The 20,090-nt window shown below is 41.7% G+C and overlaps 2 protein-coding genes across 6 annotated transcripts in view; one reads left to right on the forward strand and one right to left on the reverse strand.

The window, feature by feature from the left end:
- STAT6 (signal transducer and activator of transcription 6) overlaps positions 1-14,835 on the forward strand; it is a 92,211-nt gene extending 77,376 nt beyond the window's left edge. For 3 of the 4 annotated variants that reach the window (XM_026673896.2, XM_087956503.1, XM_087956505.1), the window contains 5 exons: positions 822-882; positions 1,693-1,785; positions 5,830-5,907; positions 9,194-9,346; positions 10,821-14,835. In XM_026673896.2, the coding sequence (XP_026529681.1) occupies positions 822-882; positions 1,693-1,785; positions 5,830-5,907; positions 9,194-9,346; positions 10,821-10,926 (491 nt within the window). In that variant the 3' untranslated portion in view covers positions 10,927-14,835. The remainder of the gene's footprint in view (positions 1-821; positions 883-1,692; positions 1,786-5,829; positions 5,908-9,193; positions 9,347-10,820) is intronic. The other variant, XM_087956504.1, reaches the window with a different exon arrangement.
- The window catches only part of NAB2 (NGFI-A binding protein 2), a 47,745-nt gene continuing 42,425 nt past the window's right edge, over positions 14,771-20,090 (reverse strand). For both annotated transcript variants that reach the window (XM_087956507.1, XM_026673899.2), the window contains 2 exons: positions 18,159-18,359; positions 14,771-15,371 (listed from right to left, as the gene is read on the reverse strand). In XM_087956507.1, coding sequence (XP_087812633.1) covers positions 15,271-15,371; positions 18,159-18,359 — 302 coding nt within the window. In that variant the 3' untranslated portion in view covers positions 14,771-15,270. The remainder of the gene's footprint in view (positions 15,372-18,158; positions 18,360-20,090) is intronic.

Genomic DNA, 20,090 nt, shown 5'->3' on the forward strand with positions numbered 1-20,090 from the left:
ACTGATCTACTATAATTGGAATTTAGCAGCTTAATATGCTCTTTGTGTAATGCTAGTCTTAGCTGAATAAAATTATTAAATGTGTATTTTGATAGAATATATATTATAATTCTGCCTGAAAATTTTGGCAAAGGTTCTTATAAATCACAAAATAAGTGTGATAACCTGGGACTTAGAATAAACACATATAAAATGGCATAGGGTTGATTTGCTTATCCATATCTGATTGCTCTCCCCAGTTCCGTTCTGCATTTAGAGCTAACTTTCAGCAAATCTGTGAGTTTTCACACATAAACTTGCATAGTTCAAGTAACAGTGACATGACACACAATCAAACAAAAGGTGTGTCTGCAGAGCTTTTGATATCAGAACAGGTTTTGCTGTACATCACTCAGAAAATATGAAGAGGCTTATTTCTATCGATGAACCAATCCTTTTTTTTTAATGACTCAGAACCTGCGTGGAGATTCTAAAGATAAGGTTGAGCAGGTCACAGGATAAGCTCCATCTAGTATTTTGATGGCAGCTCATAAGCTGAATTCCTGCCTGGATCATTTCCAGCATCCTTGTCTGAGAATTTCTGAGAGTCATTGAATACATCAAACCCCAAACAATTGATGCATCCCTATTGGGGACTCTACCTTTCCATAGTTGATAAGCTGGAAGACATCAGGCTGGGAACTGCTGCTATAGAGGGAAGCAAGTTCTGCTTTAGGGTTTCCTCTTGTTACAAAATTTCCTTGAAATTTCTTTCTGTATCAAAAATAGGAACCAATTTGTGCGGTTGAGAAGCTAAAATGTGTTTATGTTTCTTCCCACAGCAGACACACGAAAAAACACCAGCAGTTATGTCCCAGCCAGGTTAACGATAACTGTAGACACGTGAGTGTGTGAATTCTCTAACTTCTTTGCTCTTCTCTTAACACTTCCTAGGACTGGATATAAATATGTTGACCATCTTTTCCTAATTAACCTTTCCAGTAACAGACAGTAAATTCAGACCTATCTTAATGTAGCTTTACTGAAATGAAAGGAAGGTCTGAAAAGCACTTCGGTTAGATGGCACTTTCTTTTAGTATGTCCCTTTTGTCCTTAGAACATAAAATAACAATAGCAATAGCACTTGGACTCATATGCCACTTCACAGTGCTTTACAGCCCTCTCTAAGCATTTTACAGAGTCAGCATATGGGCTCCAACAATCTGGGTCCTCATTTTACCCACCCCGGAAGGATGGAAGGTTGAGTCAACCTTGAGCCTCGTGAGATTCGCTCTACCAAATTCCAGGCTGCCGGCAGTCAGCAGAAGTAGCTTGCAGTACTGCATTCTAACCACTGTGCCACTGCAGCTCTTCCAGCAAGGTTGGAAGGGACCCTGGAGGTCTTATAGTCCAAGCCCCTACTCAAGCAGGAGATCCTATACCATTCTGGATAAATGGTTGCCAATCTCTTCTTGGAAATCTCCTTCTGCTGGCAAGCTTTTTCTGATTAATTGTTCTTGCTGTCAGGGAATTTCTCCTTAGTTCTAGGTTGGATCTCTCTTTAATGATCTTCCACCTGTTATTTCTTGTCCTGCTTTGGAGAATAGGTTGACCCCCCCCCCTACGTGGCAGCCCCTCAAATATTGGAAGACTGCTATCATGTTGCCCCTAGTTGTTCAAATGGATATTCACACAAGCTGTGTTCAATTCCAGACCCTGCTCATTCCCTACAATTCAGAAACCAGTTGACACTCTGGCCGGCTCTAATGTGAATCTTGCAGTCCATTCTGATTCAACTTATCATAAGTAAGTATCAACTTACTGACTGATTGCAGAGAATCTTACCATTGCGTGTCTAGTATATAATGAACATGTATCTCTAAAGCAGTACCAAGAGGAATTACCTTCACATGGCCCCATTTTTTAATCCCCCAATCCTTCAAAAGTCACTGTTTCAGTGATCAGTTTCATTCCTTTTAATGTTGAAGGGGAATGGTGTGGAGGCCCAAACTTGAGCTATTCTCTGACATCAGATCAGAAGGGAAGAGAATAAATTGCTGTTTGTTCTCCAATCCCATCTATATTCTTAGTTTATCTTGTGTACATGTACCTGATTATATGAGGAGGTGGGGGGTGAGAGGAAAAGACAAGAAAATAGAACAGTTGTTCTGAAGAGAAGCTGCAATCTCAGGAAAAAGGTTGAGGCAAGATTTCTCACCAGTGGAAAATGATCCACCTACAAGTTCTGCGAAGCTGCTGCCTTCCAATGAAAAAGAACAATTTCATTTACTCTGATGTGAAACCACAAGGGGAAAAAAAAATATTTAGCTTCCAAGTAGAGCCAGTACTGTAGGGCCATGTCCAGAACAGTTTCTCAACTTCTGCAAAGAGATGTGGAGAAGAAAGAATAATAAAATGCAGCTATTTATAAAATGCTTCCAAGTAGGATTGACGTCAGCATCATCTTCCCTTTGATTTTATAAAAGAAGACTTGGGATGTGAAAGTACTGTGTTAGGTTTCTCTTTTGGTAGCGTTGACGTGTATCCTTGGCATGGTTTTGCTCAGAAGCAAAAATGCTGATTAATTCAGTCAATAGGTAAAGAGTAAGGAAGATGACAGAAAAATGCAGGAACCATTACTTAGATAAAAGAGGCTGAAACATTATTTTATGTCCAGAACAACTAAATCCCATTCTTCAGAAGCAACTCAGACAGACTTGAATATAAGAAGGAAGAGGAAGTACAACCCAATCAGACTTGAAAAACTCATATCAGCTCCTTTGGATAGATAAGATCAGGAAAGCTAAAACTACTTTGATTGAGATTGGCTATAAGTATATCTCATTCTGAACTTAAAGACATTTCTGCCTCTTCTATCTAGAACAGTGATGGCAAACCTTTTTGTTGTGGTGTGCCGAAAGTGCATGCATGCCGGCACCCACAATGCAATGTGCCCCGCTCCCCCACGCATGCGCGTGCAACATCCCCACCCTGCCCCCTTACCTGCACTGCACATGCGCATGCCTCCCAGCTTATTTTTGGCCTGTTTGAGGCTGTTTTTGCCCTCCTGGAGGCTTGAGGGAAGCTTCTGCAGCCTTGGGAGGTTGAAAAATGGGCCTTCCGGAAATACTGGGATGTGCCTGTTTTCAGCCTCCGGAGGGCCTCTGGAGCCTGGGGGAGGCCGTTTTTGCCCTCCTGGAGGCTCGATGGAAGCCTCTGGAGCCTCTGGGGGCTGAAAATGGGCCCATTTTGGCACTTCCAGAGGCTGTAAAGGCTTCCCTCGAGCCTCCAGGAGGGCGAAAACGGCCTCAAACAGGCCGAAAATCAGTTGGGAGGCGCGCGCATGCACAGTGCAGGTAAGTTTGGCTGGGGCTCTGCATGCCACCTGTGGCACACGTACCATAGGTTCACCATCACGGGTCTAAATGGCAGTTCCTGCGTATTTTTGTAAGATCATCTTCCTTACTTTGTATGCTAAGTCAGTATTATGGTATGGGGGAATATTGACTGGATTATCTGACCTCTTTTGTTAAAAGTAGGGTGAAAGTTCATGTTGGCTGTAATACGAATGAGAGCAAAATGCCTCATTTCTCCCTCCCGTCCCCATTATTTTGACAAGGCCCTCCCTTTTGCGCAAAGATATGAATCTCCAATGCTGCATCGTTTTTTTAGGCTTCAGTGATCTTTGATATTGAAATAGAGCCAGTTTAGGCTAGTGCTTAAGCACTAGGTTAGAACCAGGAGAGAGTGAATTCTGATTCCAATTTAGGCATGAAAGCCAGCTGGGTGACTTTGGGGCAGTCACTCTCTTTCAATGCAATCCACCTCACAGAGTTGTTGTGGGGAAAATAGGAGGAGGAAGGAGCATTAGTTATGTTAAATAATCCTGAGTTATTTAAAAATAGTAAAGGCAGATTATTATTATTATTATTATTATTATTATTATTATTATTATTATTATTATTATTATTATTATTATTATTATTATTATTTTAAATGTGTGTCTCTCTCCTTGCTTTGTAAAAATATCCCTATCCCAGTGGTGGGATTCAAACAATTTAACAACTGATTCACCCAGGGTCAGGTTGGCTGTCGTGGGAGGCGTGGCCCATCACCATCCTCTAGCTCCACTGCACATGTGGGACAAGCCTGTCAGCATTCCAGAAAAACAAGCTCCAATAGCAAAACTCCAAGACAGGCATTTTCTCAAAGTTCCATTTTGTTAGAGCTGCCATGCTGGCACATCTGGGAAAACCCGAATCTGAAAGTTCCCGGTTTTCCTCCAATAATTAAAAATTACAAATCCATCCCCTGCACCCATCATTCCATCCCATGCCCCAATCGCCATCCGTTCCAACTTGAGACAACCCTTCAACCGCTCCTCATCCAGGTGCAGAAATAACATGACCTTGACTTAGAAGAAGAATGCTATTAGGTCTAACTACATATGCTCCATTAAAATCCCCCCCCTCCCAAATTCCCACACTCAAGAATGTTGCAGCGTGGAAGCTTCTGGTGCTAATATGGCTTCCAAAGCAGGCAGAGCCTCCCACAATGGCCAACCTGACCCTGGGTGAACCGGTTGTTAAATTACTACCACCACCACCCCAGCTATCAAAGTGGATCCTGGGTGCTGTGCTGCAATGGAGAAACAGGAAATAGAGTGGGAAGGAGGAGGAGCAGGGAGAAGAAAGAGGGAAAGTAGCCTTTTCCTTCCCCCCCCCACCCCCGCCGGCCGTTCCGTTGCAGCGCAGCGCCCAGGATCCACTTTGATAGCAGTGTGTGTGTGTGTGTGTGTGTGTGTGTGATTTAACAACTGGTTCAATCCCACCACTGCCCTATCTCTATTTCAGACCAAAGTACTTAGGAAGGACACATCTGTTTGATGTAGGTGGAAGAGAGAAACTTCAAAAGACATATGATTAACCACTCTCTCCTGTACTAGTTTCGAATCTCGTGGCATCATGCAAGCTACAAAATGGTGCCTTATTACGTGATAATAGTTGCATTAGGTAAAACTCACTATTCTGGTTAAGCGTGGTTAAACTCCTCACTTAGAGTGGTATGTGAAGTCAAACTCTTTCTCCCCACCAAACCTTTCTCAAAAGGCTAGTGAAGCCATCTAGGCCAGGTTTCTCAACCTCAGCAACTTTAAATGGGTGGACTTCAAGTCCCACAATTTCCCCTCCAGAATGCTGAGTTGAGAAACCCTGATCTACGCTGTCCGTGCTTAAAGGAAGAGCAAAGTAAAAATGCAGTAGATAAAAGTAGGTTATTTAAAAAAAAAAAAAGCAATGCGATGCGATGTGATCAGTATAGGTAATCCTTGACTTACAACTGTAATTGAGCCCACAATTTTGGCCCAAAGTTGTGACAGTTGTAAAAGAGGACACCATGTGACCAGACCTGATTTTACAACCTTTTTTTTCTGGCAATCGTTAAGAGAGCATGGCAGTCCTTAAGGAAACACCATGGTCTTTGTTAAGCAAGAGCTCATCGTTCGCTGTGAGGCAGTTTTTGCCAGAAACTGGAAATAAATGGCGGCTTTCAGAAAAATGTCAAAAATCACAGTCACGTGACCACAGGCGCTGTAAATTAATGGCTGTAAATGCAGCCTAATTGCTGAGCACCCAAACTCTGGTCATGTGACTGTTGAGAGAGGCAGATGTTAGAACTTCAAAACTGGGTCATAAGTAGTTTATGAGAGGGGAGCAACTGGTTGTCAGTCAAGGATTACCAGAAGGTAAAAAGAAGTCAGTGCAGGTGTGTTGTATGCTCATTTTAACATCGATAGAATCTTGAGATTATTCTGTCCAGTGTTTGACATAGCCTTCTCTGTGTTTGCTGCAGCCCACCAGTCATGGTTCAGTCATCCATCGAGACATCTTTACCCGACAACACAATGTATGAAAACTCACAGTTGCCATTGTAAGGATCCCTGCCTGAGCAGGTCCCTTTCTGTTTTGTTTGTCTCAGAAAGAATAGCAGGCAGGACACTGACTAAATGTTATACAGGGAGTGCTCACTTAACCAACACAATAGGGACCAACAACTCAATTGCCAAGCTGCGTGTTCATTAAGTGAAACTTCATGTGACCACACCCAGACTAATGACATCAGGTTACATTGTGGTTGCTAAGCGAAACACCCTTGGTTGGTAATAAGAGATCATGTGACCAAGGCTTGCATTTTTACGGCTGGCTTTTCCATTGACTTTGGAATCCAGGCTGTGAAGCTTACAGATGGTGATCATGTAACCTTGGAGTACTACATTGGTCATAAGCATGTGCTGATTACAAAGCACCAGAGTGGCAATCATGTAACTGTAGAAAACTGCAAGGGTCGTATGTTTTGAGGATCAGTCATAAAGTTACATTTTCAGTGCTGTCATTACTTCACAGTCACTAAACAGCAATTGTTAACCAAGGTTTATCTGTACTTGGATCTTATCAAGAATAGAACTACTCAATCCAGCACAATGTAGAGACCTGGGCATACATATCTATCTATCTATCTATCTATCTATCTATCTATCTATCTATCTATCTATCTATCTATCTATCTATGTTTTCTTAAGTTTTCGCGGGTACTTACATGTATGGTGTTCGGCTTGGTTCGGGTATTCTCCCACATCATTGTAGTTGTTCTTTTAAAGTTGTAGCAACGTTTCAGCAGAATCTCATCTGCCATCATCAGGCTTCTGTATTGTGTCCGTCTGTGGGTCAGACTTTTACAGTGGTTTCAGATTTAAATTTGGGGCAGCCTATTGCTGTGCCAGAATGGTTTTTTCTTCATCCTGATTGGTTGGGAGTCTTGGTCTGTGTTTATTGGTCTCGGAGTTTGCTGTGTTCTGCTTGATGGGTGTCTCTGATATCTTCTGTCTGTTTTTTGGCTCTTTTTGTATCTTGATTGGCTGGCAGCATTGTGTTACTTTAATGGAGGCTTTTAGTGCAGCTTGGCTTCGGGTAAATGGACGGCTATCATTAGTTAGGAAGCTGGGTTTCATCTGGGTGCCTGGTTGGGGTGTGTTTGAGCTGGAGGTATCAGGGGGGATCTGTTTGTGCCCAGGTGTTTGCCTGGCTTGTGGTGTGGAGATTTTTTTGTTTGTGAGTGCAGGCTTCCAAATGATTGACAGCCTGGTGGAATCATCTCTTCTGTTCATGCTTTCTGGTCTTTTTTCAATCTCTATGGCTTCTCTGATGACTCTGTGGCTAGGGTTTTCCATAGTGGCCAGGGTTTTGGTGCCATATCTATCTATCTATCTATCTATCTATATCTATATCATCTATCTATCTATCTATCATCTATCTATCTATCTATCTATATCATAGATAGATAGATAGATAGATAGATAGATGATAGATAGATAGATCTAGATTAGTTATAGATATAGATATAGATATAGATATAGATATAGATATAAATATCTATCTATATCTTATATCTATCTAATCTATCTATCTATATCTATCTATCTATCTATCTATCTATCTATCTATCTATCTATCTATCTATCTATCTAGATAGATAGATATAGATTAGATATCTATCTATCTATCTATCTATCTATCTATCTATCTATCTATCTATCTATCTATCTATCTATGGCCAGGTCTCTACATTGTGCTGGATTGAGTAGTTCTGTTCTTGATAAGATCCAAGTACAGATAAACCTTGGTTAACAATTGCTGTTTAGTGACTATATGTATGGCCTTCAGCTTTGTTCGGGTATTTTCCCACGTCATAGTAGTGGTGCTTTTAAAGTTGTAGCAACGTTTCAGCAGAATCTCATCTGCCATCATTAGGCTTCTGTATTGTGTCCGTCTGTGAGTCACACTTTGTTCTGGTATTTTCCCACATCATTGTAGTTGTTCTTTTAAAGTTGTAGCAACGTTTCAGCAGAATCTCATCTGCCATCATCAGGCTTCTGTATTGTGTCCGTCTGTGAGTCAGACTTTTACAGTGGTTTCAGATTTAAATTTGGGGCAGCCTATTGCTGTGCCAGAATGGTTTTTTCTTCATCCTGATTGGTTGGGAGTCTTGGTCTGTGTTTATTGGTCTCGGAGTTTGCTGTGTTCTGCTTGATTGGTGTCTCTAATATCTTCTGTCTGTTTTTTGGCTCTTTTTGTATCTTGATTGGCTGGCAGCATTGTGTTACTTTATTGGAGGCCTTTAGTGCAGCTTGGCTTCGGGTAAATGGACGGCTATCATTAGTTAGGAAGCTGGGTTTCATCTGGGTGCCTGGTTGGGATGTGTTTGAGCTGGAGGTATTAGGGGGGATCTGTTTGTGCACAATAGGCTGCCCCAAATTTAAATCTGAAACCACTGTAAAAGTCTGACTCACAGACGGACACAATACAGAAGCCTGATGATGGCAGATGAGATTCTGCTGAAACGTTGCTACAACTTTAAAAGAACAACTACAATGACGTGGGAAAATACCCGAACAAAGCCGAAGGCCATACATACACATATATATATATATATATAATGAAATTTGTTTTTGTAGATTTCACGGGTACAGGTATGCAGGTCTTGGCGTGTTCGGGTCTTTTCCCGTGTAAGATTGAGAGTATCTTGGTGACGTTTTGATGAGGTCTCACTCGCCATCTTCAGGCTAGTGCTTTCGGCTTCGTGCTTGTGCGACCAAAGCGCGACCAAAGAGCTGCCATCTCTATAAATACTGGTGGGGAGGTTGGCTGTATTGTTATTTCTTGATTGGTTGATAGAGTTGATGTTTGCAGATTGGTTGGCTTTTTTTGCTCACACAAGCGCGAAGCCATAAGCACCAGCCTGAAGATGGAGAGTGGGACCTCATCGAAACGTCGCCAAGATACTCTCAATCTTACACGGGAAAAGACCTGAACACACCAAGACCTGCATAGAATGAAATATGTATATATTTATTAAAATGTACAATATGTAAAAATGCCCAATGTTGAAACCATACATAAAGCCCGAGACTAATTTAAATGTAATTGGATAATTTAAAAAGCATATTTGCATATTGTCATATTAATTTAATGCAAGTTCTCTTTTTTTATTTTGGAATTGCAATCAACCCAAACTACCTAGAGAGCAAAAAAGGGTCATTTTCTATCTCAGTAGTCAATTGGCTTTGGATTTTAAGTTGATACTAGCAATGTCAGGATATCCTATTCCACTTTTCAGTCTCTAGAGCTGCATTGTGACCAACATTTCTTTCCTCTCACAGTGAATTAATTTTGGGCAATGCTTCACCTCTTGGTTCAGTGGATTCATACTCCTTATGCCCAGATGTAGAGATGCCGGACCTCTCTATGCCCACTGAGAACACCATAACATACCCTGGGAATCTTCAGCTCCATGTGATGGCAGACCCATTAAGGTGAGTGTCAATGGCATCTTGCAGGTTGAAAAGGGGAAATAAAGGCGGAGACATTTATCACGATGGGGCTTTGCAATATTGCTTTTTCTTCCTGTGGGTTTATCTGAACGCATGTCATTGTTTCCTCCAGAATCCCCAGAAATTATAGTAGATAGGCAACCTTTTATCAGATTGATTACTTTAACCAGCCTTTCAAAGGATGACATACTTCTAAGTTGATGGAAATGCCAAGCAAATTAGTTTAACTATCGATGTCCTGAGTTTCTGATGCGTAGACAGCCAGGAACGTGTTGCTGAGGTTAGTTATTGAGAATGAAGTAGTAGACACTGAATGGCAAGTAAAATGGGATAGCGTAATGTAGAAGTTGAGCATGATAATTGTTGGACTGATGTCTATGGAGGTTCTCAGTCATCCAGGTCAGGGTTGTCCGAAAGGTGCTTTTTTTTCCCAAGAGGCAACTGGACTTTCCGGTTTTTTTTCTTTGAAGACGTTTCGCTTCTCATCCAAGAAGCTTCTTCAGCTCTGAGCGAAGAAGAACTGAAACGCCTTCAAAGAAAAAAAAACCCAGAGAAAGTCCAGTTGCCTCTTGAAAAAAGAACCTTTTGAGATGTTGGACTGATGCAATTTGTTTTGGCTAGTGATAAGCCAAGGAAGCTAAGAAATGGAATGGTTGAAATGGGGTGCGAATGTTGTGGTTCACCAGCAGCCGGTGCAGACAGCGGCAGAATCAGACAGTGGGGAAGAACCAGTCAAGGAGCCTGGAGAGGACTCAGACGAGGGTCCTGTGTCCGATGCAGAGATGGGGCTAGGACCATCTGGGAGTGTGGGGTGCTGCCTTCAGAGCCTTTGGAGTCTGGCAGCAGCAAGGCAGAGGACCCAGGGGAGCCCGTTTCCAGTGCGCATATGCACAGAGCTGCTAGAAGGCGAGAGCAGCTGAAACAAAAGGGTTCGACTCGGGAGTAAGGCTGGGAGGTGATTGCCCCTCACATAAGGTATAAAAGTCAGGCCAAGATGACGAAACCTTTGCAGGAAGGAAAGTAGTTCGATCAGTTCAGAGTCATCCTTGAAGCTCTTTGTACTTTGGTTGGGTTTTTTTTTGTACTTTGGTTGGTTTCTTTTCTAGTCATTCGACACTTTTGCAGCACTTCACAGAACTGAAAAGTGTGTGCTTATCTTGGGGGACGGTTTGAGATTAATTCCGGCTGGGAATGAAAACAATTCCCAGCGTTGCAATAAAATAAGTTTTGCTTTTAAAATAAGCTTGTGCGTGATTACGGTTTAGGAAGCCTGGGTCAGAACAGTGTAGCTGGATTCAAACAGGCAAGTTCTTGGCCAGAAGCCAAGAAATTTGGGAGGGGAAATATAATGGGATGATGGCATGATCCTGCCTGTTGATTGTGAGGTGCTTCGTGAGAACTAATTACTCAAATCTGCTTGCTCACTGCCTGTTTTTTTTCTCTCCCCACCCCCCAGGGTGCCTGAGACTATTTCCCCACCTTCCAGTGAAGAGTTTGAAAAGCTTCTGCATCCAGACCAAGACCTGCATCCGGACCTTCACTTTTGCCATAATCCAGTGTGACTCATTTTTATGTGCTTGTCATCTTTCGCTCTCATACCTTGGAGATGCTTTATTGGACCTTTGATGTACTTCTCCCTATCAAGCCTGGACATCAACTGTGATAGCTGGTAACCCAGAAGACTTACCGTGTACAGAAAACTACTCCTGGGCCCATCTGCGTATCTACTTCATCCTGTTACATCTTTGCAAGCTCTTTTGAACCAAGACCCACTCAAGTTGTCTGCTAAGTCAGGCACATGCCATGATATATAGCTCCGCCTATATTGTCACCGCAGCCAATGGAGCAAGAGAGGGTTTCCCATTCACACACATCTCCCTTTCGGTGGGCAATAATGTCTGGGAGAAGGGGGACAGACATGATGCACAAGCAACCATGTGTTTTACTGCTTATCTGCATTACCTCTGGATCACAAGGGAGAGTTGGTGGTTTTCCAATTATAGCATGTTAGATTGACTTTTATCATTATCAGCAGCCCAGACAGAAAACATTTCATCAGGAACTTCAGAAGAAAATTTCTTTGTTTAACTAATGTAGGTAAGGTCTTGATTGGGCTGCCGCTTCTTTCGTGTATTTAGAGGGGTCAGTTGGGCAAATGGAAATATTCCAATGGAGCCTTCATTATTTTTCATTTCTCCTTTGGAGGAAGACTGCTGCCTCCCAGAATTTAACATTCCACAGAGCCTTTCTCCCTATCATATAGAATTGTTAGGCAGAGTGAGGCGACCATCTCAGCCCAAAACAAGAGCAATGGCAGGGAGGTGTTGAATGTCACATGGTTTGCCTTGCCAATTTGCCAAACTAACCTACTGCTTAGGTATGGTGGTGAATGCAATCTTCTCACCAAGTTTTTATCCCGTTTGGAGGGGGTGGGGGGGGAGAGGGATTCAATTTTCACTCAAAACAGCTGCAAAATACTTTGGGCCAGCTTTGCCAACTTGCAGTTCCTTTACAATAGATGGAGCCTAAATTCTTTACAACTTTTTTTTTTCCTGATCGTTAATTTGGGGCTCTTGAGATATGGACTGTAACACCTGTGCCATTTTTCCCAGGTAGGATAATGTAAAATTCAGATTTCCCCTATATCATCAGCTGGCACAGCCCAACGTTTTATACCAGCTTTCCTGTTGTAGACTCTATTCTTATTTGCCAAGATCCTGGTAAAAGGGGAAATGTAAAATAACGCATAAAGTAAGACTTTATTCCAAAATAACAAAATAAATAATCTACTGTATACATTACAAATGAAAGGATGCTAATTTTCCTATAAAGACACAAAGGCTGTAGGGTAGGAGATGGGGATTTGACTTAATAGCAGTTAAGTATTAATTTTAACTCAATGGGAATTCCAAGGCTTATCTGAACAATTTGTGTTTTGCAAGTCAGTTTATTCCAGAAAATGTTGCTTTCAGACTGCTTTGAAGGAGATTAATATCTTTATCTCATACTGTAATGCTGTAATTATGAGCAAAAAAGAATGGAAGAACATTATTTTCCTACAATCCCTGATGGGGAAACAGATTCTCTTCTGTCCCAGAGCCAGACAATTCCTTCTTTTTAACCTTTTCTCAATTTCAGCATCACCCCTATTCCCCATTCATTTCTTTGGCAAAAACAGGACTATACCACTGAGAAAGCCTTGTTAGGAAATGCTCTCCCCTATTCCCTCAAATAAGAGTTGTAAAGTTAGTGTTCCCTTAGAGCAGGGGTGTCAAACTCGTGTCACCATGGCGTCATCACATGACATACTGCCATTTCCCCCTTCGCTAAACCGGTGTGGCCAGCGCATGACACATCCAGCCCACGAGTTTGACAGCTCTGCCTTAAGAGCAGTAAATTTAATTATAATTTGCTCCTCTCACATGTGTGTTTATTAAGGGCACCAAATCCAACTTGTTCCTCTCAACAGGTGATTACTCCAGAAATATCTCTTCTGATTCTCATTCTCAGCAAATACAGCAGTTACTATATATACCAAACCATCGAGGTGTGTGTGTGTGGGAGGGGGGGTCAGACACAAATCTGAAACTAGTAAGAGATTCATCCTGCAGACTTACAAAAGCCTGTAGTTTTTTCATTAGCTGATTTTACTTTCTATGAAATTGCTTCAAAATGGAAGATCCAAAATGGAGGATCTTCCATTTTCTGCATGTCGTTAAAGAGATCAGCCCATCTACTTCTCGCTATGATGGCACTGGTTTCCTCTTTGCTGTTCATTCCTTTTCCCAATTACAGGAATTTGAAGTGGTAAGGAAGAAAAGTACAGGTAATCCTCAACACACAACCGTTTCTGCTAAAATGGCACTGAAAAAAATGACTTACAAAACCAGTCCTTGCACTTACAACTGTGACAGCATCCCCAGTCACATGACCAAATTCTGGCATTCGGAAACCGGCATATTATTTGATGGTTGCAGCATGGGGGGAGGAGGCATTACATAATCATCACTTGTGACCTACCCAGGTGCTTTCCAACAAACAAAGCTGGATTTACTTCACTGCAGTGGTTTGCTTAACAACTGTGACAAACAAAAACTATTGTAAAATCAGGCACGATTCATTCAACTACCTTGTTTAACAAGACAAATTCTGGTCACAATTGTGGTTGTAAATTGAGATTACCTGTATAAATAACTCTGAGAATAGGAGCGAGAAGCCTTAGGAAATGAGTAGGTAGTACTGAGAGAGAATGATGTTCCACCACCTGACTCTCAGCAAGGCCTCCCTCTCCGCCCCTTTGTCAGATCCTTTATAAATTCAAAGTGTTCTGGTAGAAAAGGGATGGATTCTGATATTAATTCACCCCCCCTGCATTAATGGTTTTGATAGAATACAGGTAGTCCTCAATTTACAACAGTTCATTTAGTGACTGTTACGGCACTGAAAAACGTGACATACAACCGTTTTTCGTAGGACCACTGAAGCATTCCCCAAGGTCACATGATCAAAATTCAGATGCTTGGAAACTATTCCGTACTTATGACATGTTCCGGGGTCATGTCATCCCTTTTTGAGACCCTCTTGACAAGCGAAGTCAATAGGGAAGGCAGATTCACCGAAGAGCTGTTTTTCTAACATAACCGCAGTGATTCACTTAACAAATGTGTTAAGGAAAGTCATAAAACGGGGCACAGCTCACTAAATAAATGTCTCGCTGGGCAACAGAAATTTTGGGTTCCATGACGGTGGTAAGTCAAGGACTACCTGTACCCAAATTAAAACTGCTGCTGGGATGCAGTTTAGTGTGGAGGCAGTTGTTGCTAGTGTGCAGCTGGCAGCTGTACACCATCCAGCTGGCACCATCCAGGCGGCAGCCGTTCAATTCTTATTTTTAATGGGGTAAACTTCTAGCCGCCCTAGAGCCATTAGGAAACAAAATACCTCCAAGCATTCCAAATCCAGCTGAACAGCAATCTGGTGATTCACCACAATATAACATCAGCAGGCAAGAACAGTCATGAGGATATTTTCAGCATGCCCCAGTTCTCCTGATCTGAGGACCATCCTTGGACTTAAAAGTGACTGCTGGGACCATATTCCAATGGAGGGGAGGGGAGGGGAGACAAAAACTGAATTTAATTCAATTTACACATTTTGCTTAGTTATACAGATAGCATAGTAATCTCTGGTGTCTTTGACACAGTTTTTTCTCCTTCTGTCACATCAAGAATTATCCTTTCTATGGCAATTTGCAAAATGGTTTGCAGGGTGTGTGTGCTAAAACAATCCTGGGGATGCAGGTTCAGCGCGTACAGGAAACATCTGTGACAAAGACTGAAGGGCAGCGACAAACATGTTTCATGTGTATGCGTGTGGTTGAGAGTACGGGAGTATTGGAGACAATTTGGGAACAAGATGTATTGTTTATGGCCAATCACTTATACGCCTTTCAATAAAATATGTACAGGATATTTATGTGCTTTTTTTAATGGCTATGTACCCCTCGGTTTCAAATCTCGCACGGGAGGAAAGGCCGTGGGTAAGTATGACCTTCCATTAGTCCATCAGAGGGCTGGAGATTCGGTCTACCTGAGAGCTCATGCTATCAACTGTAGCCACCCCCTTCTGTGCCGAGTTAAATTAAGATGGCAGGCTTCCTTCCTATGTCATTTGCCCGTCCGTGGGTCCATGCTCTTCGGTTTGTGAGCCAAAGCATGCTCCCCATTTCATGAAGGGAACAGGGTGAAGAGTTGGTTGTGCTAGTATGACAGCTTGTCTTTTGCAAGGAAGTCCCACAGGCCTCCCTGGGGGGCAGGGGGTGATACAGAGGATAACCCCCCTATCTAACGGTCAGAGCTGGCTGGAGTATTATTGCTTTAATGGCTGAGCATGTCAGTCCTTTTTTCTCACTGCCGGCTGGTGTCTGGTTCCACCTTAATGCTGTTTCTTCTGGCCTCAGGCTGTGCTGCTGGAGGCTGGCATCGCTCAGGAAGAGTTTCCCCAAACTCTAAAAAAAAGAGAGGCAGAAATCAAAAGTTAAGATTTCGCGATCCATTTCAAAGCAGTCATAATCCGATACAAGGAAAAACAGTTCTATAGGTTTCCTATTTGAGCACTGAAGAAATCCAACTTTCATTTTTTGTTGTTCTCCAACAGTGTGATGACCCAGGGTGGGATACAAAAGCAACAAAGTCACAAAAACAGGTGAAATCCCTTTAATTCCTTCAACTTGGCATTAAAGGTCCAATTATCATTGACTGGAGAAAAAAAACTCCCCCACAAACAGTTGCGAAAAAGAAGAAATTCCATTCAAACTCAAAATACATATAAATAGAAAAAAAACAACACAAACCACACTGAAAAATTAATGAAACAAGGCAGGATAAGGGCTTGAAGACATCCACAGATATCAAAATACACACACTGGGAAGGATGCCAGAACTCAGATAAGAACTGACTAGAAATATTTCCACGCTTTGCTTCCATGTGCAGTTGTCCTTTTAAACAGTCCTCACAGCTGCAGCCCATGAAGGGGATCAAGGCCCTTTCCTCTCCCATAGATCACGCCATTCACATTTCTCCCTTATCCGCTCCTCCCTGCATGCCCTAGGATGAAGAGGGGATGGCCTAGGTCTTCCTCTGAATGCTCAGCCGGCCTGTGCCCTTCCCCAGTTTCCTCCACAACCTCCAGAGCCACACGTCCACTCCCTGCTGGCTGTTCCTCCTCTTCCTTGGAGTCAGATTCTAACAGGGACATGACAAATGGCTACTGGATCAAGTTCTCTTGGATAGCCTTTGCCTTAGCAAAAATTTTGACTCCACATATTGATATTTTTAAAGACTAATTATCAAGAAAATTAAAACAACTGGGCAAGGATTTTTCTAATAAGGGACTACTGATGTTGGGTGTGTGTGTGTAAGACAATTGAGATATCCTGTGATGAATATGACTTCTCCCATTTTTCAGAGCCTAAACTTCCACTTTGAGAGGCCAGCAAAATGAAGTCCATGTAAATCTGTCTGCTATGTATTTCTCCCTCCAACTTCTATCCCGCCTTGGGAATCTGAAGAGGACTTAAGTCAACTAACAAAACTTAAAAATAAAATTAGAACTGTATGTCATAATAGTCTCATAATAAATAGTCTTTTCCTAGTACTTCCAGCCTTTTCCCAGAACATTTTGGGAAGAAACCAGAAACAACAAGTTGCCTTGGGTCGCAATCCTGTTCCTTGGTTTCTGAACGGCATACATTGAGTTTCCCAAAAGTGCCCTGTGCCTCACTAAAGCCGACAAAGCTGTCCTTTTCTGAATCATATGCAATTTGTTTCTTTTCCATATTCCAGGAACACAACAGCAGGATGAATCCAGTAGTAACCTTTATTTTTGGCAACTTGGTAATAAATCTTTTCAGAAACAGAAGCTACCCCCCTTCCCCTCCTCTAATATAATTTCAGTTTCTTTAATACCAACATACTATTCTTACATATTTCTACATATTCCTAGTACGATTTGATTGCTTATTGTACCCTGTGACTATCATTGTGTTGTACCTTATGATTCTTGACTGTATCTTTTATGTACACTGAGAGCATTTGCACCAAGACAAATTCCTTGTGTGTCCAATCACACTTGGCCAATAAAAGAATTCTATTCTATTCTACAAGCTTCCCAATCTGCTCCCTGAAGAAAATTAGTAGCTTTGGCCTTTACCTAAACGGTGACCGTGTTTCCCCAAAGTTATGCAACCTGATCTTCATAAAGATAGAGAAAGTAGCTCTCCTCATCCTCAACTGTATCCTTTGCTCCTGCCAGGCTGTCTGATAATGTTATTGTGTCAGCACTGACAGACGTTCTCTTGCCATCGCAGCTGCCCATCAGATTTCAAATGAAGCATGAAGAGACTTTTCTGCTGTAGCTCCTGCACTTTAGCACCTCTTATCCCTGCCCAAAGTGAGATCTGCTATTCCTGCCCTCCCTTCTGATCTTCTGTAAGGGCCTGAACACCTGGCTCAGCCAGCTGGCTTGGGCCTCCAAATGGGGGAGTATCATGCTATCGTTAGTGGATTAGGAGAAAAATCCCACACCTCTCCTCCTGCGCATGCTGCTCCCTCTCCTTAAATTTTTTTTTACTTTTGATTGTAATTCTATTCTATGGTTCTAGAAATATTTGTGTTTTGTGTTTTTATAGCTTTTAATGTTGTAAGCCAACTAGAGCCACCTTGTAGCAATGTGGACAGCAAATTTATCTAAAAATAAAATAAATAATAAAATAAAATAATTAACTTAAAATTAAATTAAATAAAAATAAATAAAATAATAAAATACAGCTAGTCTTCAACATACGACCACAACTGAGCCCAAAATTTGTTGCTAAATGAGACATTTGTTAAGTGTCCCATTTTACGACTTTTCTTGACACATCTGTTAAGTGAATCACTGCAGTTGTTAAGTTAGGAACATGGTTGTAAAGTGAACCTGGCTTCCCCATTGACTTTGCTTATCAGATGTTCGTAAAAGGTGATTCCATGACTCCAGGACACCACAACCGCCGTAAATCTGAGTCAGTTGTAAAGCATCCGAATGAAAATCACATGACAGTCACATGTAAGAATAACAGTCATACATGTGAAAAATGGTCATAGGTCACTTTTTTCAGTGCCATTGTAACTTCGAACAGTCACTAAGACAACTGTTGTAAGTTGAGGACTACTTGTAACATAAGATAAAATAAATAAGTAAAATAAATATCAAAAAACAACAACAACAACAACAACATGGAAAGCAGCTACTTACCAGGCATCTGGGGTTTTCCTTGCAAACATGGGCTAAGCCGTCCCACTCGCTCGTGGGACACCAGCCTGGCCAATCGCAGCCCTTCATCCATCAGTGTCTGCTGTAGGATGTGACGGCTCCATAACCCATGTGGAGGGAGACTCAGTAGGCCATCAGAAGCGGTGTGGGGGGGCGGCGTAAGCCGAGGACAAGACCCAGTAGCTGTGGGGGGAAAAAATCAGGAGGGGAGAGACATGCCTTTAAGTAAAAGGTATTAAATCAGTAGTATACTGGTCTCGTGGGACATGTTGGCTCAGTGGCTAAGACGCCGAGCTTGTCGATGGGCAGTTCGGCGGTTCGAATCCCTAGCACCGCGTAACAGGGTGAGGTCCTGTTACTTGTCCCAGCTTATACCAACCTAGCAGTTCGAAAGCATGTAAAAATGCAAGGAGAAAAATAGGGACCACTTTGGTGGGAAGGTAACAGCGTTCCATGCGCCTTCAACATTTAGTCATGCTGGCCACATGACCACGGAGACATCTTCAGACAGCACTGGCTCTTCGGCTTTGAAACCCGAGATGAGCACTGCCCCCCTAGAGCCAGAAACGACTAGCATGTATGTGCGAGGGGAACCTTTACCTTTATGCTGGTCTCAAATAATTTGTCCTAAGCTTCAGATAGCTAGAATAGACCCAAAGGTAACAGGGAAAAGTTGGTTCCCAATATGCTGCATATATTTGACTCTGGAGTTATTGAAAATAAATATACTGAGTTGTTACTTAAAGGTGAGACAGCGAGCAGGAAGGCAGATTGAGGTTCCCGCTACCTCACTTCCCTGGAAGAAATGCAACACTTTTTCCTAGATGGTCTTTTAGAGAGGGAAAGGATGACTACAAAAACTGGAGGATGAGGTGAACCTTAGAGAATGTGTGTTTTCCATAAAGGGTTATCAACATGGCATAGAAAAGTGAAGATGTATTACTTTAATCCAGTGCTTTTTAAACACGGCGACTTTAAAATGTGTGGGCTTCAACTCCCAGAATTCCCCAGCCAGCATGCTAAATTTTGAGGTTGCCAAATTTGAAAAACATTTTGCTTTTTATCAGATAATAAATAAATGGGTGTCTAAGTTAATATAGTTGAAGTTCACCAAAACTATAAAGACATTTAGTGTTTTTTTCTTTTAATTCAATCATTAATGGTTTACTCATTTTAGACAGCTATTGAAAAGAACAGTTAATTTAACAGGTAGCTGTTGACAACGAAGAGATATGCTGTTTTCTGTTTTGTTGTATTCTCTCTTTTCCTGTTTCACCTCTATTCTCAAAATGTACAGATATCCTCAACTTACAATCGGTTATTTAGTGACCGTTCGAAGTGACGGCTCTGAAAAAGTGACTTATCACTCTTTTTCCACCTTTATGACTGTTACAGCATCCCCATGGTCACATGATCAAAATTCAACCATGGCAGCTGATTCATATTTATGATGGTTGCAGAATCTCGTGGTTACGTGATCCCCTTTTGTAACCTTCTGACAAGTAAAGTCAGTTGGGGAAGCCAGATTCACTTAAGAATTGTGTTACTAACTTAACTGCAGTGATTCACTTAACAACTGTAGCAAGAAAGGTCGTAGAATGGGGCAAAACTTTTAGAAATTTTCGGCTCAATTGTGGTTGTAAGTTGAGGACCACCTGTATAAAGTTCTCTTGCTCAGTCTTCAAACTAAACCAAAAACACAGAAGTGCTAGAGAAAGTGGAACTGCATCATTGAAAATTATGTAAAAAGAAAAAGTCAACGTAGTTTACTAGGTTGGGGTAAATAAAAAATTATTAAGTTAAAATTATAGAGCTATTAAAACACCTATAAATAACATTATAACTTTGCAATGAATAATCTAAACACAATAAATAATTAGGACAGATAACTCTACAAGGCTATAAATAAAACTA

This window comes from Notechis scutatus, chromosome 2 (assembly GCF_049901735.1).
Source record: "Notechis scutatus isolate UNSWTSFEM ecotype Mainland chromosome 2, rNotScu1.2, whole genome shotgun sequence".
Taxonomy (NCBI): domain Eukaryota; kingdom Metazoa; phylum Chordata; class Lepidosauria; order Squamata; family Elapidae; genus Notechis; species Notechis scutatus.